General features: G+C 33.0%; 2 protein-coding genes across 10 annotated transcripts in view; one reads left to right on the top strand and one right to left on the bottom strand.

Annotated features, from left to right (window-relative positions):
- Positions 1 to 26,168, top strand: part of HDAC4 (histone deacetylase 4) — a 206,130-nt gene that overhangs the window by 173,597 nt on the left and 6,365 nt on the right. For 6 of the 7 annotated variants that reach the window (XM_081739803.1, XM_081739800.1, XM_081739805.1 and 3 more), the window contains 14 exons: positions 396 to 524; positions 1,971 to 2,094; positions 2,687 to 2,827; positions 4,276 to 4,460; positions 5,693 to 5,782; positions 6,769 to 6,904; positions 8,117 to 8,464; positions 9,530 to 9,712; positions 10,909 to 11,072; positions 12,691 to 12,810; positions 17,395 to 17,517; positions 18,060 to 18,200; positions 21,293 to 21,463; positions 22,800 to 22,945. In XM_081739803.1, the coding sequence (XP_081595929.1) occupies positions 396 to 524; positions 1,971 to 2,094; positions 2,687 to 2,827; positions 4,276 to 4,460; positions 5,693 to 5,782; positions 6,769 to 6,904; positions 8,117 to 8,464; positions 9,530 to 9,712; positions 10,909 to 11,072; positions 12,691 to 12,810; positions 17,395 to 17,517; positions 18,060 to 18,200; positions 21,293 to 21,463; positions 22,800 to 22,945 (2,201 nt within the window). The remainder of the gene's footprint in view (positions 1 to 395; positions 525 to 1,970; positions 2,095 to 2,686; positions 2,828 to 4,275; positions 4,461 to 5,692; positions 5,783 to 6,768; positions 6,905 to 8,116; positions 8,465 to 9,529; positions 9,713 to 10,908; positions 11,073 to 12,690; positions 12,811 to 17,394; positions 17,518 to 18,059; positions 18,201 to 21,292; positions 21,464 to 22,799; positions 22,946 to 26,168) is intronic. The other variant, XM_081739802.1, reaches the window with a different exon arrangement.
- Positions 390 to 26,168, bottom strand: part of LOC145671072 (dual specificity protein phosphatase 19-like) — a 59,579-nt gene continuing 33,800 nt past the window's right edge. The window contains exons 3-4 of one of the 3 annotated variants that reach the window (XR_014128439.1): positions 22,315 to 22,448; positions 390 to 522 (exon numbers count right to left, since the gene is read on the bottom strand). The gene's annotated coding sequence lies outside the window, so the exon portion shown is untranslated. Of the gene's footprint in view, positions 523 to 9,528; positions 9,746 to 19,392; positions 21,031 to 22,314; positions 22,449 to 26,168 lie in introns of those variants that run through there. The other 2 variants (XR_014128441.1, XR_014128440.1) reach the window with 2 other exon arrangements.

Genomic DNA, 26,168 nt, shown 5'->3' with positions numbered 1-26,168 from the left:
TTAATACCTTTAGTTTTATTGCTGTTTGCCCTTATCGATAGGGCAGCTGAAAGAAACAAAGTAAAAATGTTCCTTAATTGTATTTGATCGAATATTGTAATATTTAATAATGTTGTAATAAAAGGTGATTTTCAGAAACAAAATTATTTTATTTGCACATACAAGATGCAACTTCTCAAGTAACAAAATCAAGTTGTAAATTCTGATGTATGAAAGATTTTAGTTTGCACAGATAAAATTTTAGACGCTCTGAAAGGAAAAAATTATTGTTAAGTCTGTAGTTCATGTATACATTGCAATAAAAACTTTTTTTCTTTTCACATTAATTCATTCATTCATTTTATGTCTAGGTGAAAATAAGAGTGAATAGTTAAACAACTGAAAATATATTTCAGGAAGGTGAAGTTTCTCCATACGGCCCCTTAACTTCAAGTCAGGGTAGTATCAGTGACTTATCATTATATAGCAGTCCTTCCATGCCAAATATCTCCCTTGGTCGACCTCCAGTTCCATCTGGTTCCTCTGTAAGTATACATACGTATATATTATGTAGATTCAGATAATTTTCGAAATACTTCTTGTGTATGTAAAGTATTTAAATGTTGTAAAAATTTTAAAACTATGAAAGCCAATTAAAGAAAAGACTTCACTTATGGTTTAACATCTCTGGAAAAAAAAAATTGAATCTTCCGAAGTTCGTGTTCATGTTCATGAAATCATCACTTGTTCAAGATAATAAATGCTGTAGAATAAATTAAATCGATGTAAATAGTATTTGTATGCATATACATTATAAAATATTTGCTGTAAGAGCTTACGAACGCACGTAGTAGGAATGAATGTACTATTTCGAAGAAAATCTTTCTTTAACTTATGTTGATTCATTTTGAAGGATAACATCATCAGTAGTTAAGCGAGTGTTGAGCATCAAAATATAAATTGTATAGATTGTTAAAATTAACGAGGTCAATTTGGATAGTTTCCGACACTAAAATACTTACATATCTAAAAATTTGATGAAGGAAGGCTCTTAAGGAATGTATTAATAATGGAATGCCTTTGCTATTAGTGCAATATATTCAAAAAAAAAATCTCCTTTAGTTGTGCTCTACTCCTTACAGAAATTGAACTAAACTATATGAAGTAAAAAGCTTTCGTTAGATATAAAGTTACAGGGGAAAAAAAAGGTGAGGATTAAAACTGTAGAATCACTTCCACGGAATGGAAAAAACTTCTATTTGAATCGGCAGTGGATAGCATTCGAAGATCAGCTTCTCATTAATGCAAACTCATTAGATAAAATATGTATGTAAGACAAATTGATACTCAAGTATCTTCGTTTTGTTCGTTAAATTGTATAAACAATATTCGATACATCTGTCATCGACTAACTGTAAGAAATAATGTATAAAAGTTGTACGTACAAATATAAGTCCACTTACTATTTGAAGTTGTTAAAAAAATTAATTGTATGTAGTTCAAAATGTTTATTTCTAAGATTAATTGATTCAAAGAGTACTTTCCCATACGTAATATAAGGAAAGACAGAGTAAATGCTTTGGACTATTAAAGGTACTTACTAGCTCTCGACCTGCTTGATAATATATATATATATAAGTAACAAGATTCGGAAACCGAACTTATACAGCGGTACTTCATCTACAAAGGTTCTGTAGACTTCTGGTTGTTTGTACAAAGTTTGTTGAATACTCCATTATTCCATTCTGTTTTGATGTCTCCCCAACTTGATCTATAAAATATGCTATCCAGAAAAACAGCATAAAGGTAACAAATTTCGTTTTTACTTACGTACATAGAAAATAGTAAAGATGCAAACGTTAATGTATTACGAAATAAAAATATTTTTTGTGGAAAGATCCTAGGTTACAAAAGTATTTGCGGGTGAAAATGTGTATACTCTGAAAATAATTTCAGATTTTCTTTAATAGACTTTGTGATCGTTTTTACAGGATGGAATGAAATTACCTCCTGTGTCAGAAGCAGAAGTTAGAGCTGCGTTTACTGCGAGATTAGGGATGCCACTCACAGGACAGATGCTACCTGGAACACTCCCGTATTATCCTTCACTTCCAGGTTAGATTTTTTTCTTTTTGCGTAGTTGCAGTCATCGTGCAAATAACTTCCAAATTTATAAAAATACGCTCCCTCCCCCAAAAAAAGATTCTTTTTCTTTATCCATTTTCATGAGGATTGAAGTTCTTTCCAAACGAGGTCGTGCATTATTAATTTCTACAAGTAAATATGTTTGTGACTGTTGTAATTTGTTCCATACACGTGAGTAACATAAAGTTATTTGGTTTTGATGACCATTTAATGTACTAATGTCCAAATATAATATCGTAATATAATACTTGTATAATGTTCTAAGCAATTTTTCGAAAGATTTGTTACCTAATATCCATATCCTCTTACAGAATTCAGTAAATAGTAATAAAAGAAAAAAAAAACTAAAATTAATATTTTAAAATTTGTTAAAATGTTAAGAAAATCATTTCGTTTATTTTACTTTTCTCTCTCTCTCTCTCTCTCTCTCTCTTAATATGTTCCTTAGTTCAATATTCTACTTACGTTTCATGGGTATATATGAAACTTAACAATGAAGTATTTGTTCCTAATGTAATAAAATAATTCTATGTAATAAAAGGCTGCAATTATTCCTTTACAGTTATTGATGGTGAATACAGCAATCCGACATCACCCGGTTATGTACAAAAACAGATGCAATCGCTTGAACAGGCACAACCACCCACAATGCTTCCCAGCATTTATCAAGCTGGTCCCAGCCCTATTACTGATGCTCAGGTAGGTGGAATAATTTAAATTATTCAGAATCTATCAGACTTAAAGTTTTGCGTTTGGTAGGTTTTTCCGACACGTAAAACTGTTTTCACATGGTTTGACTGTAATTGAACGCTGAAAGAAAAGTGAACACGCAAGAACAGTTGAATGTTTGATTTTAATTGGATTTTCCAATTGAAAACAAGTTGGTTCATAATATGGAATTTGAAAACCTTGTTATCGAGAGTTGATCGTTGAATGGCATCGTTAACATGCGTCATTGAAAGAGTACAAGCCTTCTGTTTGACTTTCTAAAATTTAACCAACTGGAGCTAGATTTTCAATAACATCCATACACATACGTTTTCCTTCTTCTTGCACTACTTTGATTCGGTTTTTCTTAAAGTAATTTCCTTCCTTTCCTCTAGAAAACATTACTTAAAACTTTTCTCAATCTAAAAGTGTAAATCTGGCTTGTCGAAAATCATTGTTACAAAATAATGCATCACAATATTTTACTTCATTGACTTTTTCAGGTGGATTCAAAGACAAATGATAAAAATAACTTAGTTTCAACTATCACAAATTTCCATCATGGGAAAATGAAATAAAAACTAATACCAATTCTACTACCTTATGCCGTGACTACTGCTACCTTTTGGTGACAAATGTTTATGACAGTTTCTACGTAAGCTTTTTTTCTTTTCTTCTGTAATACGCCGAAGGAAGTCTGTTTTCAGTAAGTGATAATTCTTGTAATGTAAAATTGACTGTGAAGGTACATGGTCTTGCAAGTTGGTTTCAGAATTTAACGTAATTATATTATGATGACGATGACCATCGAAGTTTAACGTAGATAACAGCATCTTTATGAACAACATTGGATAAAAAATCTGTGCTGCAGTAACAATTTCGAACGAAGGGGGTTCTAGTGCATGGAACTTACATCATGTTAAGAAAATATCCTAAATGAAATCCTGAGAAGTGAGATAGGTTGCATGTGAGTTGCTTAGAACATCGAAATCTGCAGTCACTGTGATAGTACATTAAATACTAGATGCAGTAAATAAAAACTGCGTGTACAAGTTATACACATATGTCAATCATATCCGTAAATAGTTGTCTTCACTGTAGTTACGGACGTATGTGTTGTGTAGTTCCGCTCTTAAGAACTTTTTCCGTTTACCAATGATTCGTGTTCTTGCACCAGATACAGTATTAATGTCAGAATCGTGTTTTCGAAAACACTGAACTTGTGTTCATACCTGTCAGTTAGTGCCTGTTCACATAATAACAGCAACAAGAATTATACTTTTATGGATTTTCACTTTTAATTTCTTCGATATTACTGGAGACGACGAAGTTTTGTGGTAAGCAGTAGCACATATTTCCAACTATTAATCTATTATCATTTGTTAATATATGTATAATTGTGACGTCCTTCTAAGTGAAATACGCACTGTTCGTTGCAGGTAGCACACGCCCGTCTCACAAAACAAGGTCACCGTCCTCTCGGACGAACTCAATCTGCGCCACTACCTCTTGGTCATCCGATGCTGCAAGGAAATCCGAGTATAGCGATTGCACCAACACATTATGAAGATTATTTGCAAGAGAAACAAGTGTATGATCAGCAGCAGGCACACAATTTCCTTAAACAGGTAATCCTTAAGAATCCATCATCATAGTTAAACGCAAGGAATCAGTTCATACTGTAATTTTCCGTATTCCTTTACATATTATCACTAAAATTGGACAGCCTTTCTGCTGTCTTATGGTGTAGTATTAAGGAAGTGAAGAAAATATTTAGGAAGTATTACTGTAGCTGTAAGGCAACCAGAAATATGGTAAGTAAGAGAGAACACTATACTAGAGAGAAACAACCTAAAATTTCTATATGCTCAATTTGCTATTTTTATATGCCCTTTGACCTGCATCTAAACCATCATTTAAATCTTGAAAATGACCAAGATATATTTAGTAATTCCTGCCTTTTATCTGCCATGGGTTGTGATAGAGGGTAATCAGTACACATGTAATTCAAGGCAAAAGCAAACGAATATGTTGTCTGAATCTTATTTGCGGCCATTTATGTTCAGTATTCAGGAAAACCTTTTCCAAATTTATGATGCAATGATAGCTTATGCTTTTGAAAAGTATCCCGACACGAACTGGATTGTAAAGTTGAAATTCGTTTTCGTGTCGTGTAGATGCTCTGGCAGTAGTTTCATCCACTTCTCATTATCCTTTACCATAGAAGGAATTGAAAGTGATAATGATGTTCGCGTCGCTGTTAAATTCGACGCATTGTCACATATGGCTTCTCAAAATATTATTTTGTTTTAATTCAGTATATGTTTATTCGTATACTTGTACACAATGTGGCTATAAGAACAAATGCAGAACCAGCAACGTCATTACTGATTTCTTGGAGAGAGCAGGGCAAGACTCCCCGATCCAAGTAGATTTTCACGTGTTTGATTGACACATTATTATTTTATTGGTTCAAATGTATATAAATCTCAAACTCAGGGAAGGAGAGACAATTGTCCCTCCTGGAGTCACAAATGATTCTCCTGGACAGAACAGTGGCAGGGTTACTTGTAATGGCGTCCTTTATTTATTTATTTATTTAAGTACTTGAAACATTCAAAAAAATTTAAAAATATTTTTAGATGCATTTACTTTTACTATGATGTATCAATATCAATATATATTAATATAATTGTACAATTGATTTTTATACTACTGTTTCAGTTAGTAGGTTTAACCTATTTGTGATATGTATTAACTAGATTTTTTTCCCATAGGAAGCAGTTGTTGATTTGCTATTTTTTGGTTTATGGAACATATTTTGTGAGTAGATGAGTAATGTGTATTCAATTTTTTCCAGCAAATTCGACAAACTGTGTTGACAAGAGCTGGTAACAAAACCCAGTCAGCACAACTGGAGGAAACGCCCGAAGTGGAGAATTCGACAGAGGTATATATGAATATTTATTTAAAACTATTTGGAATTTGAAGAAAATATAGGGACACAATGGAATAATGTATAGATATTTGATTAAATGAAAGTGAGGGTGTAAATATATATATATATATATATATATATATATATATATATATATAGCGTGGGCGGTAAGTCATTTGACATAAGCAGTTATTCAGTTCTCAGTTGACTGGAGTAGCAGCAGTGGAGTGACATAAACAATATGGCGTGGTTGTGATTCGTGACTATAGGTGGTTCGTGAAAAATTCGTCGTAAGGAATGATTTTATAAAGGATTTAAGCCTTGTTAACATTTGTAATTAAGTAACTTTATAACGAATAGAAAGGTATCAAGGGATGAATGTGTTTACACTTAGTGGTGATAACATGACCACAATTACCAAGAATTGATTGTGTTAATTGTGCAACGTTTTTTGAACACTGTTATCTCCATCTTGACAATCATTTCATAGCTTGAATGAACGTGTAAACAGACAGACTGTAGCGGATCTTCCTAGATCAGGTAGGCCTAAATATGTGACTACGGAGCCAGGAAAAAAGAAACGACTGTAGCACAACGTTTTGTACAGTCTGGATCAAATTAAGTCGGAAAGCATCAAGTGAATATGGTGTTTCGAGAACAAGCCTCCAAAAGATGCTCAAAACATTAAGGCTCAAATCATACCGCCCTGTTTTACCTCATGGTCTGTAAGTAATTAATTCTAAATGCATTTTTGTCAAGTGACTTATGTAGCCCACTTTGTATATTATATTCTTTGAAAGGAATGGCGGAATTATTATTATTATTATTATTATTATTATTATTATTATTATTATTATTATTATTATTATTATTATTATTATTATTATTATTAAGAATATAGAAATATTAGCCTCATTTATTATTGCAGTAGTGTATGACTATCGCTTCATCACATTATTCATAGCTTATGTTTCTAATTTTTGTATATTTCATTGTAGATCATAGATTTGACCGAAAGAAAGAGTGAGGAGAGTGAAATGGAGAAGCAACAGCGTGATAGAGAGCAATTTCTTCAGCAGCAGCGTGACCTCATGATGAGACACACGCTGCAAGGAAATGAAGGTATGGAACCTGGTAAGCAACAATTTTTTTTTTTATTTACTATATTTGGGTAGAACTGGTTTATAAATATCTAAATATTGCAAGATTGTTCCTCAGAAAAAGTAATAAAGGCACAAAATGTAGGGGAAGGTACTTTGATTGCAGTCATTTACTTTTCTTCAGCTCATCAAAGGTAGTGATACTTTAGGAAGATAAACTCAGACCGTTGTTTTCGCACATTGGTATGATTGGACAAGTCCGTAGCCAGAGAGGGCTAAAGCGGGTAATGCCCACCCTAAATTATTTTTTGACCCCTCTAAAACAATGTTGAAGAGAATTCTTAAATTGATTCAAAACCAGATATGAAATTCTTGGTTTATGTACCAAATTAAATTCAGTTTAACGCATTTTACCCGTTTTTGCATAAAATGATATGCTTCTTGCTAGATGCACCAAACATTTTCCATCTCCTCGCTGGTCTATTGACTAGCGCGTGTGCCTTTGGTGCACGTGGTTCCGGCTACGGTTCCAGATGGGAGAGCCCAAAAGATGTAATTTCACCTTCGTTAATCATCCATTTCCTGTAGCTAAAGGGCATGACTGTGGGATGTTAAACTAAAATTCATTTCAATTAGACATGTTCCATTGGCCTGTTCTCATACCAAGAATTTCAAACCCAAGTACCCTATTATTGTACCATGACGAATATCCAAAGAGTGGAACTATATGTACTTCCGAAGAATAGTTGCATCGAGGTTCACAGCGTCAACTGTTAACATAAACTGTGGAGTCTTATTCATTTTCAAAAGTAGTAAATTGTGCAAACGGTCAATAAAATTACTTTTATCGTGTACAGATATCACCTAAAGTTTCTAAAATATAATGATATTCAAATTTATAAACGAAGAAATACTTGAATTGTAATGATAAATAAGAAGCAAAATATTTTTTCCTACAGATAAATACAAGTGCTTTGCCCTTAGTATTTTTGTTTCTTATTATCGTCTTACTATCCGTGAAGGGAAACAAATATAGTCAGTCAGGTATTAGCTAACTAGTAAAATTACTCTTCGCAAGCAAATTTTAAAAAAGATCAAGCCGTTATTGTTTACAATAGAATATCCAATAAGATAGTCCTTTTTTTATTTGCTAAATGATATAGTTGATTTCCTTATTCTGAAGTAGAAGTACTTTTCCTTGTTTTATTATTATTATTTTAGGGTTTTGGTTTACTTTTTTTTATAGGATCTGCCTTTGCATTTCGTTCAACTCATGTTGCACGTCCATTGTCAAGAGCTCTGTCGAGTCCATTGGTTGCACTAAGCCCCGCAGGTAGTCCACAGGAGGCTTCTCAGCACGTTGGAAGTAAAACAGGAGCTACCACTGGGTTAGCATTTGATAGCCTTATGTTGAAGCATCAGTGCATATGTGGTGATAATTCTAGCCATCCAGAACATGGCGGACGTCTTCAGAGTATTTGGGCCAGATTGCAAGAGACAGGGCTTGTACAAAGATGTGAAAGAATTCGCTCGCGGAAAGCAACGTTGGAGGAGATACAAACTTGTCACAGTGAGGCACACACACTTCTTTTTGGTAAGTATAACTAATTATTTAAATTTATATGTATACAGGGTGGCCCAAAAGTAGGTATACAGTCCCGTACAGATCGGCTCATGGCATTTTATAACATTTACTTACTGTTATCCATACAAGTCAACTTTTTTTCTTCATTATTTGTTCTTAATTCCTTTCCACTCATACCTGAAACTCGGAACAGACCGAAACAAATAAATTCATTATCTTAATAAATTAAAATGTCATACTTGATTGATGCTGGTCTGTATACCTACTGTTGGGACAGCCTATATATACGCCAATATCTAAAATATTTTGATTTTTTAATCAAAGAGACTTAATTACATCTAATTATGTCGCATCATCACAAAACTGTACATCACATTACTCAGTCGCAATAATTTCTATTATAAGTTAATAATTGATAAATTCATATTTTAGAACAGGAAAATAGTACTATCAAATTTCGTAGGATTTATCTATAGTTTTATTATTATTATTATTTCTTTAATTTTTGTTAGTTTTTTGTCGAATTCGCTGATCTTAATCATGCCCAAAATAGTTGGTTAATTGGAAAACAGTAAATAAAAATAGAAGAAAAATTTAAATAAATATAATTTTGGAAAGAACTGTTATACCTTCGTTCCAAGGCTCCTTAAATTTTGTGTAGAAGTAAGAATTCATCGTATAATGAGACACTATACGAGGAAAGCAATGTTTTATCAGTATTTGTTTTCACTCTGCGATGGGTAGGATGTTCATCTCCGAATGCAGCTATTACATATCCCCTTCTCAGATAATACGAGTATCTGTTTACATTGTATGACTAAGATCGTCAAATTCGACTGGAAGGTTAACGAGAAATAAGAGTTCGTGTCTCACATCTTACAGAAAAATTTTGTGGAAGAAGTGTTGATGCTTTGAATCTGCCTGAAAGACGTAAACATTCAGTTCTATCACTTAATAATCTTTTACTTTACGAAAAATCAGAGTAAGTGTAATAGAAACTAAATATATATTTAGATTGTTGTATGTTGTATTGATTTTTCACATATTACTTATATATTTCTTTTCGTTTCATAGGCACAAATCCCCTTAACAGGCAGAAGTTGGATATGAGCAAACTGTCTCAACTTCCAATCAAAAGCTTTGTTCGCTTACCTTGTGGTGGCATTGGAGTTGATTCTGATACGACGTGGAATGAACTTCACACATCGTCTGCAGCTAGGATGGCAGTTGGATGTGTCGTTGAATTGGCTTTTAAAGGTTAGTGTTATAGACTGTCAAAAATGCACGAATCTGGAAGGCATGAAACCAGCCAGCATGATACAAATTATTCTTAGTTTGGTTGAGCAAATTTCATATTTAAGATAGGTCATGCGTCAACGCTAGATAAACTTAGAAGTACAAAATTATGTATAGTTCAACTACGATGACTTTTTCGCTGGTAGAATTTGTAACAAAAGTTAAATTAGTGTAACAAGTCATTACATAGTCAAGTGCAGGTGATATTAGCTTAGAAAGATTATTTATTCTAAGTAAACTATAGATAGATACTACTACAATGTTGCGGTAGTTTATAAATTCCATTCATTTAAGGGAGTCATGGTAGCTCAGTGGTTCGCGTACCTCTGATGCGAGTGATCCATGGTTCGATCCCAAGCTATGTGAGTGTGATGGATAACATCGTGTTCGTGGGTTTTCTCGGGATTCTCTCACTTTCTTATTCCACCATTTCTTTCGTAATCATTCACTCCCTTTAGCTTAAAGGGCATAACGATGCTACGTAAAACTAGAAATTTCATTTAATTCTGAATCATTTCAGTGTCTCAAATAATTAACCCGTTGTAGATGGACTATATATGCTTTTCTTTCTAAGTTTATTTGGATGTTTATGCGATAGAAGAAATATAAGGTGAATATATCTTGCTGATATTGTAATAGTATTTATTTATGTTCTATATGCATTGATGTTCAAAACGAAACCTAGGTACTTTTTTTCTTTCTTCTTTCTTCAGGAACTACGTACTCTCATTCATAAGTGATTTCTGCTTACTCGATTAAACTTTGGTTAAAAGTGTATATATTAAAATATCTCTTCTACAGTTGTGAGTTTAAGAGAAAAGAATATTTGATTTTCAGCACATTTGTACAGTTACAAAACGATAACGTGGTTTTGAACACCCCACCCCCCACGTCTTGAAAGAATCAATTTGAGTATGTTTTTACAGATTTAAGTGGGAAAGAAAGGAAAGAATAAAAAACGAAACCTGCAGTATTCTGTTGATACTGTAGCAGATGAAGTGTTATTGTGTTGATTGGATATAGCAAATTCAGAAAATAGTGTCTTAGATTTAATATCTTTTCATTCTCGATTATGTAGCTTTTATGTTGTATTGCCTTCATCGTGAAACTGATATTACTGTTTGGTCATACTGTTATTCTTTGTTTCTATCTTCCAGCTGTGTCTGGTGAAATAAAGAATGGCTTCGCCGTTGTTCGTCCTCCTGGTCATCATGCAGAACCATCTCAAGCGATGGGGTTCTGCTTTTTCAATTCAGTTGCAATAGCTGCCAAACAGTTGCAGCAGAAGTTTGATGTTGAAAAGATTTTGATTGTAGACTGGGTAAGTATTTAAACTACTTCCGTACATATAGATAAAATTATACAATTCTATAGGAAGTAGTATTCAATGGGTTTCACATTAATATCTTTTGATGTTACTACAGGGAGCACTAAACGCATGTAAATCAATTGTGGTTGCCGAAATCAATGGTGTCCAAAATGTGTGTAGTAAATGTGACAGGTTTACTACAGGGTTACCATAAATCTTTGGTTTAACTTATCCTTTGTTGCTATTCTGTTTTGTTGCAATGTATGTTTATCTATTTTATATGAAATAGCTCAGTATGGTTGAGAATTCAGTCACAAAACCATACGCTTTGAGACGATAGAAACCAGATTCATAATTGAAATAGAAGGCAAGAAGGCAGAACACTTTTGTTCACTTCCAGCTTCTGATCTTACTCTTGTGATAAGAGGGTTATGCAAAATAACTTATAGTAAGTTAATTTCTCATGTAATTTATGTTCTGTTCAATCTACAACAAAAGAAAATGACGTGTTCCATTGCTAGTCTGTATAGAACATGCTTTTTTAAGCAGACTGTACCACTGCTACCTTATTTATTTGATTATAACCTGACCCCAGGAAAGCAAAACCAAAAATTAAATTTTATACACACCCAGTTTATTGTCAGATATGAAAAGGTCGCGAAATGCGAACAAATACTGTTAAAATAGTATCCTTTATATACAAAGAGATTTATTTTTCTTACTGTGAATACTTAAAATACCTGCTAAATCCAAATATGAGCAAAATAAAATTTGCATTTCTTTCTTCATAAAATTAATTAAAATTCATTGCAGTTAGAAGAAAATTCACTGACTTGGCTATGCTGAATCTACACGATGATAAAATCTTTTCCAACGGCTTCTGGCAATATTTTTGGAACATTTTCATATTGTGTTGTTAAAGAATGTCGTCGTCTACTTACCGGACGTATTAACGATACCGATTCTAAACCAAGATTTTTTTTTTTTTTTTTTTAAATTAAGAAAAGATAATAATAAAGATCGGATTACAATCTGTTAACTACAGTAGTCTACATTGTACGTACATTGTATTACAGGTACATTGAAAGTTTGATACAGTGTTTAATAGAGGTTATTATTTTGTTTCGTTTCAAAAAGTGTAAATTTCAAAATCTTATATGATTGTTCCTATATGTTCTATTTATAATGGTGCGTGTAAAATAATGAAAGTAAATACTGGTATTGTTTTATTTCTTTTAAGTTAATATTTCCAATAGGTCAGGTCTCATTCTAGCAGTTGTATTTCTTCAGCTTAGCGCTTTACGTGGATTAAAAACATATATATACTTTGTATAATCGCTTTGGTTGTAAATATTTGCAAAATGAAAACAAATAACAGATTTTAAAGAGAAACTGAAGATACGAGAAGTAAGAAACAGAAGTTCCTTATTGATTTCAGTACTGGTGTATTGTAATTTAGTGTATTTATACTTGTTCTTATAATATTTTGTAATGTAAAGTACGGGACAAGAATAAACGACCACAAATGCCATTAAAAGTAATGGCATTTTTAATCATTTATTCTTATCCTGTACTTTGTCAGCTTGTAATTCATGCCGTGGATTCTAATAATGTACGCTTAACTTTTAAGGATGTACATCACGGAAATGGAACACAGCAAGTGTTTTATGATGATAACAGAATTTTGTACATGTCCATTCATCGGCACGACGACGGCAACTTTTTCCCGGGAACTGGTGGACCAACAGAGGTAAATATTTTAATAGCTACTGGACGATCCGTGCTTGAAATAAAATTATATTTTACATAGTTTTTGTAACTTTTATTAGTATTATTTGATTTGATTTTCAGTTTAGCGTCCCTTTCAGCTGCAAGGCTATATGAGACGAAGACCTACAGTTTTAACGTGGAATCCAAACTACGTGAGCTCCCGTTGGGAATCGAACCCTGGAGCGCATACGCTAATCGCTTAACTGCGAGGGAGCTCCGTATTATTATTATTATTATTATTATTATTATTATTATTATTATTATTATTAATAATAATAATAATAATAATAATAATAATAATAATAATAATATTAAAACCAGAAACGAAAAGGTTATTGTATATCCTTAAAACACCAAGATTTGTAGAATTGTCCTGGATAACGGTTTCTTATATTATGTAATATATTTTAGTAATATTGATAGGAATTTCAGACTTCAAAAATCTGAGTTTGTGTGCCTTCCATAGGACGTGCTTTACTCGTCCTCTTTTTAGCATCTTAGTTTGGTTAGTCCAGTCTATTACAATTATGTATGAAGGAAAATATATACTTTAACACAGTTTTTGTTGTACTTGAGTAATGGCTTTAGAAATGAATTCATGGATGTTGTTATATGATGGTAAGATGTGATTCTTGAAAGTAATATCGTATAGTAACTGTGCCACTTGTTGTTGTGGTTGTTGTTGGCAAGTAAGAGTATTTCTTGTATAGATTGCTTGCGAGTATATTGAGGAGGTGAAGCTTTGTTGCTCAGTTTCGAAATACAACAGAACTTTGAATTTTTTAAAGCCGTGCAGTTAAGTAAAGGTTGCTTGCCATGTGGTGTGTCACACTTAAATGTGACAATGTTAAGACTGAATGATGGAAACAAAAATCAAGAATCAATTACATAAAATACTGTATTGTCTATTATAATTTACAGACCAGACGTAAGATGATGATAATTTACTCAGCTTCGTGTTCCTTATAACCCAAACCATTTTTTCTAAGTACAGTGGTGTCTCGTTAATTCGAACTTGGATAATTCGAACAGAAGTTCATTCCCCTTGAAAACTGTATTGAAAACAATAGTAAAAAATCGTAGATAAATCGAACTTTTGAACCTATGTTTTGGATAATTCGAAGTAAATACAGTTGAAAATTTTTAATATTGGACAGATGTAAAGAGAGAAATACAGTTTTAACGTGTTTTCAGTTATCCAGATGCAGCCATAGAGAAGAGTAATACAAAAGATAAATAGAAAATCTATGTAATGATAAAGATGAAAGTGAGTTGGGGAAGAACTAAAGATAGAGAACGTGTGCCAATCTCATCTTGTTTCAGAATTGGTTGAAAATTTAAGATGAATTATTGATAAAGTCAACCAAATGTTATTAATATCGTCTTCCACACAATACATGAAATTCAAGATTTACTGACCGTACAAAAACAATCAAATTTAAGCAAATAAGGTTTACGACTTCTTAAAAGTGAGAACAGAATATTCAAATTGTTTTGGTGTTTAATTGTTTGGGCTTTTCAATGTATGTTGTAGTATTGTACGTAAATATATTTTCCATTGTACACGTAGTTTGAATTATGTGGAGTCAATGTCGTTTGTTAGTTTGCGGTATTCGATCACGCAAATAATAAGCTGGTTTAAAGATAAAGTCTACACCATATGAATATGTTTTCGATGCACAGTACTTAGGTTTGTTTGTTATATATGTGAAAATGAATGTCGTTGGATAATTCGAATTTTGGATAATTCGAAGTTTCTTCGTGTCCCCTTGGACTTCGAATTAAAAAGAGTCCACTGTATTTCGGAAAAATGTTAAATTATTTCTTTTACAGTATGGAATAAAATAGCCTTGTCCAATTGAGGGTGAGTAACCGAGAATTATTGAAAATATTATTATAAAGAAAGGTTTGGCTGTTATAAGAGAACATAAGGATCAGTCAAATTAAAGTTACAAATGTCCCTTACGTTCTGTTAATAATTATAAAGCTTATTTAGTTTTCATCTGCATATAAAGATTTGAAACTATATACATATTGTGGCAGAGCCCATATTTTATAATTAATTTTTATGTATATTTTAAAATATTTATTTAATTAAAAATTTTATTTTTGTTTTAGTAAAAAATAAAAAATAAAAAAATAATTAATAAAAATATAAATTATTTTGCAAATGCAATTTTAAGTAAAATTTACATAATTGTATTATGAACTTTTTAAAAAACATGGCAATATAAATTTTATTAATTGTTTTTTTTTATATATATATATACATTTGCAGAATTCAGTTTCTGAATTCTTAAATAAAAACAATGTATTACAATGTTTTTAAAAAAATTAATAATACAATTATATAAATTTTACTTAAAATTGCATTTGTAAAATAATTTATATTTTTATTAATTATTTTTTTGTTTTTAATTTTTTACTAAAACAAAAATAAAATTTTTAATTAAATAAATATTTTAAAATATACATAAAAATTAATTATAAAATATGGGCTCTACCACAATATATAATGAAGTTAGTCTCAGACGTCCAGTGCTGTTAAATACCTGTTATATTACGTAAATACACTGTTATCAGGCCGTCGTGGGTTAGAAAATTTGGAGCTAAAAGTCCCTGGATGTCAAGATTTATTATAAATTAAAATAAATGTAATTTTGTTAACATATTTCGGCTTAGTAAATATATGTATTAACAGAAGTACTTATAAATCATATCTTAACATTATCTATCTATATCTATCTATCTATCTATCTATCTATCTATATATATATATATATATATATATATATATATATATATATATATATAAATAAATATTTTTTTTATGTGTGTGTGTGTGTGTGTGTGTGTATAAGGCACAATGTTGTTCATTTGAAATTTTTATAGTCAGGCAAGAAGTAAATTAGCTTCCTTTTGGTTCAAAAAGTTACGTAAGTTTTGTTGATTGTTGTATACAGAAGGTTGAATCACGTATATGAGTCCAATATTTAGCACCTACCTATGCACACTGTATCGATCGCAGCGGGATGTTTGAAGATTTATGTACAATCCGCGGCAAAAAACCTGCAACATGAGGATGTAAGTTTATTGTGAAACTACGCCTAACAGCACAGGGAATGAACATAACGTCTAAGTGGAACGAATCACGCCACGATAAACCTCGGCCTTCTCCCGTGCACACTTATTTTGGAGCAAAAGACTTCGTCATTTCACAATAAACTTATATGCTCATGTTGCAGGTTTTTTGCCGCGGATTGTACAGCCAGAAGTTTAGGTGTACTGTTGTAAATGAAAGGAAATGAAATCTTTGAGTTTTACGTCCCACGGTTATGCCGGTTAGGCTAAAGGAGACGGTGATGATGAGTAATGAATGAAAATAGTGGAATGAAGAAAGTGGGAGAACCCCGAGAAAACCCACGCACACGGTGTTTGTCCACCACAAAGTCCACTTGGTGGGGGCTGGAATCGAACCCGGGACCCCAAGCACCAGAGGTGAACGCTCTACCACTGAGCCACCGCGGCCTCAGGAGTACTGTTGTGTTGTTACAGGTGTGTAGGGCTGTTAAGTGCGACTGTGCAGTGTAGTGATTCCATGTGTGTTTCAGAAGTTATATCGAATGATCTTCAAATAAAGCCTCCCCCTATACAACATACGGTGGCCGCACGACAGAACATGTCGTAGAGAACCGTACCTGTGGGACAGTTAAATCTCTGAAAGGTATTTAAGTAACGGGGACAATACCTAAGTGAGACCTATTGTGGAAGAGAAAGATCAACTACAGACGCCTCTACGAATGTCATTCATCCAGTGAAAGGTGAAAGTCCATCGCTACTTTGGATTTTTCTACCCGATTGTGGTAAAATCCGCGCTATAACTTACACTCCGGGTAACTAAAAATCCCTTCTAGAATTCATCCGTCATTGCAAAGTAACTTTCTCGAAAGGATTTGTGATCATCTCGGGACACTGCTATAATGGAAGATTCACTATTCGTCAGATGACTAAAAAGTGTAAAGTTCACTTGCATACTATCAGCAGCACACACTGACATCCGTGTATACAGAAGCCTCCCATCGTCTGTATGAAAATGTCAAAGAGCAAGTCCGTTCGCACCAAGACAAGGCCTCATTACATACATATTCTACGCAGGTTTCTTATGCAGAATTCTTCGCAGAATGGAGGCAACCAAGGCCATTTCATTTGAGAGCATAACCAATGAGCCCTATGCATTTTGCAATTTGTCTACTAAAGAGAGCACATTCTTCTTGTTGTGTCACTACTCTCCGTTGCCTTTGGAAAGCCTGTAAAGAGGAGTGGCAGAAGATTCCCCTTCCCCTGCATCGTAGAAACCTTCTGCAACAGAAGTTACGGTAAAAGGCTATTGCCAAGACACGGGCGTTACATTCAGGGCAACAGATAGTAGCGCGTTAACTTTTTCTAAGCTAATTCAGACACAAATACGTCACTCAACCTTCTGTACAACCCCAACTGGCGAAAATTAAGCTGGCACGTTCAAATAAGAGGACACTTTCTATAAATAATATTCTTTTCCTTGCAGTGTGGCGTAGATGACGGTATTGGATTCAACGTGAATATTGCATGGTCAGGTGGATTGAATCCTCCAATGGGAGACGCTGAGTATTTGGCTGCATTCAGAACCGTTGTGATGCCCATAGCCAAAGTAAGTATTTTGTTAATAATCGAAAACGTTTTTTTAAGTTCAATATTACAGAATATCGCTTCTGTAAGTAAGTTTCTAATTAGTAATGCTCGATATATATTTGCCATTGTTCTAAAGGTGCAACTTCAGATCATAGGTTTAAGCGACAAACTGCTTAACAAAGAAGAACATAATTTTCAGATCTTATTGCGTAACGATTCATTAAATAATAAATCGATAAGTAGCGAAATATTACATTGAAAAAATAAATTGAAATTTCTAGTTTCACGTCCCACGTTTATGCCCTTGCGGCCAAAGGAGACTGATAGTGAAAGTGAATGATTTGAAAGAATTCATGGAATGGGAATGTGGGAGGACAATAATTTGGGGAAAAGTCCACGACACGATGTTGTCCACTACAAATTCATATAGTCAGGGATGGAACCAAGAACCTTTCGCACTAGAGGTAAGTGTTCCATTACTGAACCATTGTGCCCCCATGTATATAATGTTGGGAGTTAACTATATTACATTGTTCTTAAAATTGATTTTTTTCCCCGTAGGATTTCTCTCCTGATGTTGTTCTGGTGTCTGCTGGATTTGATGCCGCAACTGGACATTCTGCACCTCTTGGAGGATACAAAGTATCTGCAGCATGTTTCGGGTATATGACTCGTCAACTACTTCAGCTGGCTGGAGGAAAAGTAAGTAGATAAATTGTATAATCTTTGTTGTTTCATTAGTTCACAGTGATAAGCAGAATTTTATCGTAAGTGGATAAATTTTGTGCTCATTAGTAAGAATGCAAACTTCTGGGAGGTGAACAGAAATACAGTTACATAATTCAATCGAAATATTTAATCAGAAGTGAAAAAGGAAACATATCAAAATCAGGAATCAGACAAACGTTACTAATGAGTGACATTATAAAATGGGCTACATACAAAATATTATAGTAGTCAAAGATAATTTCTTTAGATGCAAAATTTTGAAACCAGTTTATTGCGAAAACAGATAAAAAGTAAAGTATTTGTAAAGTTTGAAAAAGGAATGCTGATATAAAATATATATATTTCCAAAGTAGGTAATTTGATTTTAGTATTGTTGTGACTGGTGATTTAAGGTGAAAATAATTGTCGTTCAACATTCAAGACTTTTAGTCTAATTAAATAATTTCTTTAAAAAATATAGTAATTTCATCAGAAGTATTAATTTACTTTGAACGGACAATACATAATTCATTTTAAACATTAAAACACACTACTGTACGTGTATTTGCGCGTGCAATCTAATTTTAAAGATGAGGAACATTACAAAGGTTATATAGTGCGGCAATTAAATTATTTACGGTAAAGATAAACGCCACTTATGAAGCAACGCATGTCATCTAGAGGCCAGCCTTCATATGTAATCTGGCAGCACTGCAATACCACTCGCTAAACATGGAGTGACATAACGCCGCCGTATTGTTTAATTAGTGAGTCACTGTTGCTATGGAAGCAGCATAGTGCAAAGGCTGAATTCTGTTTTAAGCTCAAAAAAAGTTCTATTGAGACAATAGAATAGGCGAGATAAGTGTTTGGAGATACTTGTTTAACTTGTGCACAAATATTCAGAAAGTATACATGATTCAAAACTGATGTGGAAACAATTGAAAATGAATCCAGGTCTAACAACTGATTTCTGTTCGTAAAAACGAAAAAGATACTGGTTTAATTATCAAGATGATGGTAAATGAGTTGGGTGTTAATTGGGAGACAATTATGAATTTAGGTAGAACGTTGACAAGAAAAATTTCGCTTCCCGGTTTGTGCCACTTTCTTTCTCTAGTGACCAAAAACTTGCGAGTCCAGAACGCAAAAGCATCCTTTATGTGATTTGTGTCAGTCTTTGCTAATGACCAAAAACATGCACGTATTTAATGTACAATACATATCCTTCAAACTGCCTGTAGAAACAAACAAATGTTAAATTCAATTGTTTCAGAGGATATTGATTCCACAACTAAACGCTAGAATACTGAGTAAAGACACCGTCGTCATGAAGTAAAGAAAGAAAAAAATCAAAAATCCAAAAGTACAACGGTAAGGAAATTACATTTAATTTGTTCCTGAGGGGCAGACTTTCATTGTAGCTTTGTATTTGAATATTCTGCAACGCCTATGGAAGAAGATTGTCTGAATCTGACCCTAGTATTCAGCACATGGCACCCAGAAACAAGTTCGCTCTGTCACTCAGGCAACCTCTTCGATTATATTTAATTGTTGGATCGTGTGGTTTCAGTAACTATTCATAACAGCGCTCTACCAACACTTAGTATATTATACTCATATTAGATAGTCAACTATTGTATAACCTAAAACAATAAACATATATTACCCACAATGCAGCCCATACATTGTTTTTAAAGTATAACACACATCATATATAAAACAAACTCTTTTCCTTGCTTCTCTCTTCTTCATGTAAGTATGATGATTCGAATAAGATTTTCTTTCCAGTATCTTCTATTTTATAGCTCCACCTACGTACTTTTTAATTTTTCATTCACTAGATTAACGGTGTGTTTAAAATCCATACACAAACGTAAATTGCCATTTTTCTTTTTTGCAATGACTGTAGGAATAGTCGAGTCAGCATAATTTACTCGTTTTAGTACCTTCATTTGACATAAGATATCTAACTGTTTCACGTGATCTCTCAGTGCATATGGTATTTTATAAGGTTTCTTGCAAATAGGTATGATCTCTTCTTGTAGGTATATTTACTTTATAACCTTTAATCAGTAAGCCAATGGATTCCTGAAATGAATTCTTAATGTGTCTTTCCATCTCAACTTCTGAGGAAGCGTGTATATTAAAGCAAGATATCCCTGCTTCTCCAGTGAACATGAATATTAAACTTCTTCCCCACTGTGGAACCATTATATCCAATCAATCTCTATTATCAATACGATTTTGTGTCCTGTGACTTACTACTACTATAGGTAACTGATATAACTTCCCCTGAAATATTACTTGGACCATCAATTTGCCTTTTACTTGTATTGCAAAACCATTTTCAGTTCTTAATGTTTCCTCCTATTGTACTAATGATCTGTGGCCAAATTGTGCTTTGCGTGGCTTTAGCCTATTATAGAGACAGAAGCCTCCGCATCTATAAAAAAAAATCAATCATTTGGTCATGACATCCTTAATAAAACATTTAATGACAAATTGTATTGTCTAGTTAGCCGTCTCTTTTGCAAAATTTGATGCGATAGATTCGAACTTTCCTCCTGGGCTATTGTCATTATTCTTAATAGCACTTTACTAACACTTTGCATATTGTATTCATATCAAGTAACTTAAAACAAATATTTATCATTCACTTTTATAATTATAACTCTCTTCATGTATAAAACTGAAGCACTTTTCATTGTTCTCTCTTGTACAGGTATCACAATTCTGTCCAAGTTTCTTAAATTGACGATAAACAAACTTACTATTTAATTGTTGGGCCATGTAGTTTCCAAAATTCACCAATTTATTCAACCTGCGAGAGAAGAGGAAAGGATTTTTTGTCATTTGCATGATTCCATATATGTTGATGAAAATATTTTCGTCAATTCATAGGGTATTAAAATTGAAACGATAAGGTATTGCGGGATTACGATGAAACATCATTATAATTTGAAATTCAAAATTAAGCAAATAAAACATGAATTCTGAAAAAAACTAAATTGATAATTTTTTTAAAAAAAATTGAACCTGTATGATAGGAAACTTCGAGTAATTTTATTGCAACTTCATTTCAGATCATTTTAACTTTGGAAGGTGGTTATGACCTTCCATCTATCTGTGATTCCGCTCAAGAGTGTGTAAAGGCCTTACTGGGTGACGAGCCAACACCTTTGCGGGAAGAAGAACTCCGAAGGCTTCCTTGTCAGAATGCCATTGATACTTTACAGAAAACTATAGCCATCCAGGTAATTGTTAGTGCTAGTAGTCATTAATTAGTTAATTTTCAACTTAAATATATAATGGGGAACATTTTTGTCTCCCTTTGATAGTGTGTGCTGAGGCGCTCGGGGTAGATGAGGTTTCATATTCTCACCTAATAATTAGAAAGTCCCAGGTTCAAATCCTACTTCCAGCCATTCAGACTTGACCAATGTTTTCTTCAGTACCACTGGAAAAACGTTTTTCAGTACTTAAAAAAAAAAAAATCCATTGTTAACGTTAAAGTATCTAGTGTACGAGAACAATTTAATATGTCGGACAAGTTTTTTATAATAATATTAGCGTTTAACGGAGAAAAAAACAATATCCAAAGATGAATCATACCAATCGATAGGTCTTAGTGAGCTTAACCAAATTTATGAGTGAGTGTACCAGCCTTAAGTTTATACTTGTCAAAATAAATATGTTCTGCCACTGTCATCTAATGTGCAATTGTTTAATGGAATCACATGCATTGCAGAAGATAGTGCCTATCATAAAAGTGTTCCTTGTCTATATTCAAATTAATAAAATATTGATTATTCATCTGTAATTAGAACACTATTTTCTAATGTTTATTATTTTTTTATAAGGCTATATGAAACTAGATCTACAACGTAACGCGAGATCTCAGCAACAAATGCTTATTAAGCCGGTAGGTGAGGTCACCAGAATCGAAAATACTGTAACTTTAGCCAAGAAGTCGAAGTAATACCCAGGAAAGTACCTTATGAAGAACTGAGCATAAACTACCTTAATAAAACGTTTGAAGTTCATAAACAGAATGTTTTTATTCTGAGTTAACACAAACATATTTTTAAGTAACTACTCAAATTACCTTGACCTTTATTCCAGAGATTACGCCATGAAATAATCTTTTCCAATGTTTCGCATATTTTCCGTTCGTTACTTGATGAAACCATATTACGGCACTACTGCCATGTGCTGTGCTGAGATGCATCTAAATCTTACCTAAACCAGTAGGAGAAATTAATAATGTACAAAAACAATAATGAAAATTTATTAATAATTTTCTATGTAGGAATTGTCACTAAATATCATCTTGATTAGATACACACCAAAAAAAAAAAATTATTATTATTATTTATTTTTCAAAAAAATATTTTTATGCATGGTCCTCAGAAGTTGTAGCAACTTAACAATATTCATGACTGTAAAGTTCATTTTCATTTTATTTATTTATTTATTTTAAAGTATCATGTTGATTTATGCGTGTCCATAAAATATTTTGTTTGTGTAGAAAACAAGAAATTGGTGAATACTAAAAATATGTGGCGTCATAAATATTTTATTACTTTTTAGATTCCTCATTGGCCTTGCATCAAGCGTTATACACATCTTTTAGCATGCTCTGCTCTTGAAGCGTCACAGAAGGAGAAAGAAGAGTCAGAAACTGTTACTGCCATGGCTAGTTTGTCCATGCAACAAGCAAGTGGGAACAGTGTGCAGTAAGTATATTTTTGCATACTCTGTATTTTATTTTTCAGAGAGATATTTTGTGATGAATGTTTTTAATATTTCGTTGCCCTTCTGACTTAATCAGTAGTTTTAGGAGATATATACAACTTAAGAGTCTAAATGTACTAAACTGTTTCAGGAATCTCTTTCGCTCTCGTCATTACTTGACGAAGGTCCCAGAGATTGTTGAAACAGTATAGTACAATTGAATCAGTGAATAGAAAAAGGATAACATTCCCCCAACATGTTACTTTTGAAAAATGAAAAGTAAAACTGCTTACCGGAAATACCATTGGTTACGTAAAAATATCTATATGGGAGATTTGTAGTGTATGTTAAGACCTTTCATTTCCCAAAATTCCAAAAACGTAATGGGATTGGATATTTAATTATGGAGAAATTGTTATCGTGGAATGTTATCATTTATTTGTGGAGTGTTCTTCTTTTTCTACTCACCGATTCAATTAAAGTATTCTTTTTGTACACAGTATTTTATATATAAAAGTACAAATTATATAAAGATGTGATATATCTTTAAAAAAAAAAAACACTTAGAAAATGGTCACTACGTAAGATAAAGAAGTAGATAAAGAAGTAGAAAATATGTGTAAATAGATTAATCAGTAGTACACAACTAGGAACTCTTTCGCTAAAATTTTTCATCAGGGGAAGAATTAGAAAAGACTGAGATGAGTAATAAGTCATAAAATCATTTTCTTGAATTCCCGACTTTAGCCAACGATAATTAATTTCGCACATAAAGCCATACCGTCCCAGAGCAAATGAAGGTTGTAATTCACTCTAAAGAAAAGAATGTCATTATGTTTCTTTTACATTACATATAATTCTCCTTTTCCAGTTTTACATTGTAACGTTTTCTTTCATAAGTAATTTCCTAAGTGAGCATTTTAGTCTCTTGAGTCTAAGGATGAAGACACCAGAGAGATTGTCTTTAAAAATATTTATAGTGCCTACAAATTTATTAAAAGGGAATAATCACAAGATACAGGTATTATTTACATTGATTCTCAGTATTTAATTAAAATTACTGATACGCGTTACTCGCCGCATCGTGTTATATAAATGGTATATATTAGCTGTTCACAAATTCTCTGTTAGTTTTCAAAAGTATAGGCTGGCTTGTATAATCAAGAATCTGTGGGACTTTGCCAGTCGCTTTCTCGTTAGACATTCCTTCTCGTTTTAGTCTATCCTCGGATGGATGGTGATGGGGTCATAAGGTACTCGCCATAGTAAAACCTGGGGTCATCCCAAGGTAGGTGCTCTGTCGTTCCTCATTATATGAAGCTCGCCTCGAGTCTCATTTTTCTATTTACTTCCCATGATTTCTTTTAGCCTATTCGTCAGAAAAAAAAAAAAAAAAAAAACTAGCCAAATATTAAGTTGTACATGCTTTGAACATATTTGCTACCAGTTAAATTAAAAATGCAAAATTATTGACTGCCCATCAAAATTAATTCAGTTTTCTGGAACAGTAATAATCAAAAGCTTACTTAGTAAGCGGTTATATTTTATAAACAGCGGCACAGCTTTGACTAATAATCTGCGTCATTATCAATGATACTGAAGGGTCAATCCATCTGAAGTCCAGAAATTCTGAAAATGGTTGCTCGACCATCTCCGAAAATTATAAAAAAATTGAGTGTGACGAACCATGTGTATGAGAAGGTCAGTAACATCATTCACGAAGTCGTATGTACAAGTATTCCTGAAAGGCGGCCATCTTTGTTGTCGGTGGAGTGCCAATTTATGCATTTACAAGCGTTTACAAAAACTACTCAGGATGTACGAATCAGAAGAACACCAAACAAAAACTCATGTTTAGGGGAGAGACTAAGGTATGCTGTGAATATGAACTTTTGTGTCTAAATAAATATGCAGGATTGCAAACCAGACATACACTTTTAAACGGGCTGTATTTTGGAATGGCATAAAGTGAGGGGTTCATAAGTTTTGTGCTGAATGCTATTGCATGCAAAGATTCTGTAGAAATATCCACAGCTATGGTACAACTGGCACCGTAGATTTATGGGGATCCGAAAGTTGAAGTTTGTTATTTTGATGTCATTTTTGGGGCCTAATATCTCAGGAGGGCAAAGTGCTAAACATTGCTGCTTATGCCACAAAGTAATTCTGTATGTGAATGAACTATTGCAAAAAAAATCATGACTGATATTACATGGAGAGAAAAGTGAGGACATGGTAAAAACGCAAAAAAAGCACCTGGGTAACGATGGTCGTAGCTCGGCAAAATTTAAATGTTTGGATATGTTTCATGCTAGATCTCAAAAACTATGCATGTTGCAGCAATTAGGCTCGCTTTTGTTTGTGTTCAGTGGTGCAAGAGCTTGTGAGTGGCCTTTGTTCCATCTTCCTAACTCCATGATCATTGCCACGTCTATATGGTAAGGGAGTTAGCTCCCCCTTGCACCCACGACATCCATAGTCGAACTAGACCAGTATTAAGGCACTTAATGTATCAGCAATGTGATATTGAAATTCAATCCAAGTTACGGAAGTTAATATATTCACAAAGTTGCGTTACACCTATCCAAACTAAATATAAAACTACATGAACTGACATAAAATAAAAGGGTATTTCTGGTTGACGTGGAAAGGCGAAATTTAGCATGATTGTAGCTTTCAAGCACTAACCCACAAGAAAATTGCCAAAAGTTAATATTTTTAATTTTTAGGGGTCTAAAGGGAGGATGAAGAAATTCTCTATGTTATTTAAATGGACCCTTTTTGGACTTATAATCTCATATTTTAGGTATTTGGAATTGGAATAAATTTTTAAATTCGGTATGCTTTAAATTGCTGTTAGCGTTACTTAAGTAAATGACCAAAAATAAAGATTTTCAACCGTACAGAGATTTTATGGGGAACCGAAAGGTCTTTCCAATGTTATTTATGTGGGTCCTCTTCTACACCTCAAAATGTTTAGGCACTTCCGGCAGGATTAGAATGATGAAATTTGGCATGATTGTAGACTTCCGGGACTAACCCACAGGAAAATTGCCAAAACTGAATATTTTTAGTTTTTAAAGTATGTATTGGGGGGATGAAGTAATTTCCATGTTATTTAAATGAGTGTTTTCGTGTGATACAAAATCTTATCTCTTAGATAGTTGAAATACGAAAAGAAAGCTGAAATTTTGTAGAATTGTAGGTTTTAGAGGTTCAAAATCC

Source organism: Thermobia domestica, chromosome 15 (assembly GCF_964235325.1).
Source record: "Thermobia domestica chromosome 15, izTheDome1.hap1.1, whole genome shotgun sequence".
NCBI lineage: Eukaryota > Metazoa > Arthropoda > Insecta > Zygentoma > Lepismatidae > Thermobia > Thermobia domestica.
Note: the sequence above shows the minus strand (reverse complement) of the source record. Positions and strands in the feature narration are given on the sequence as shown.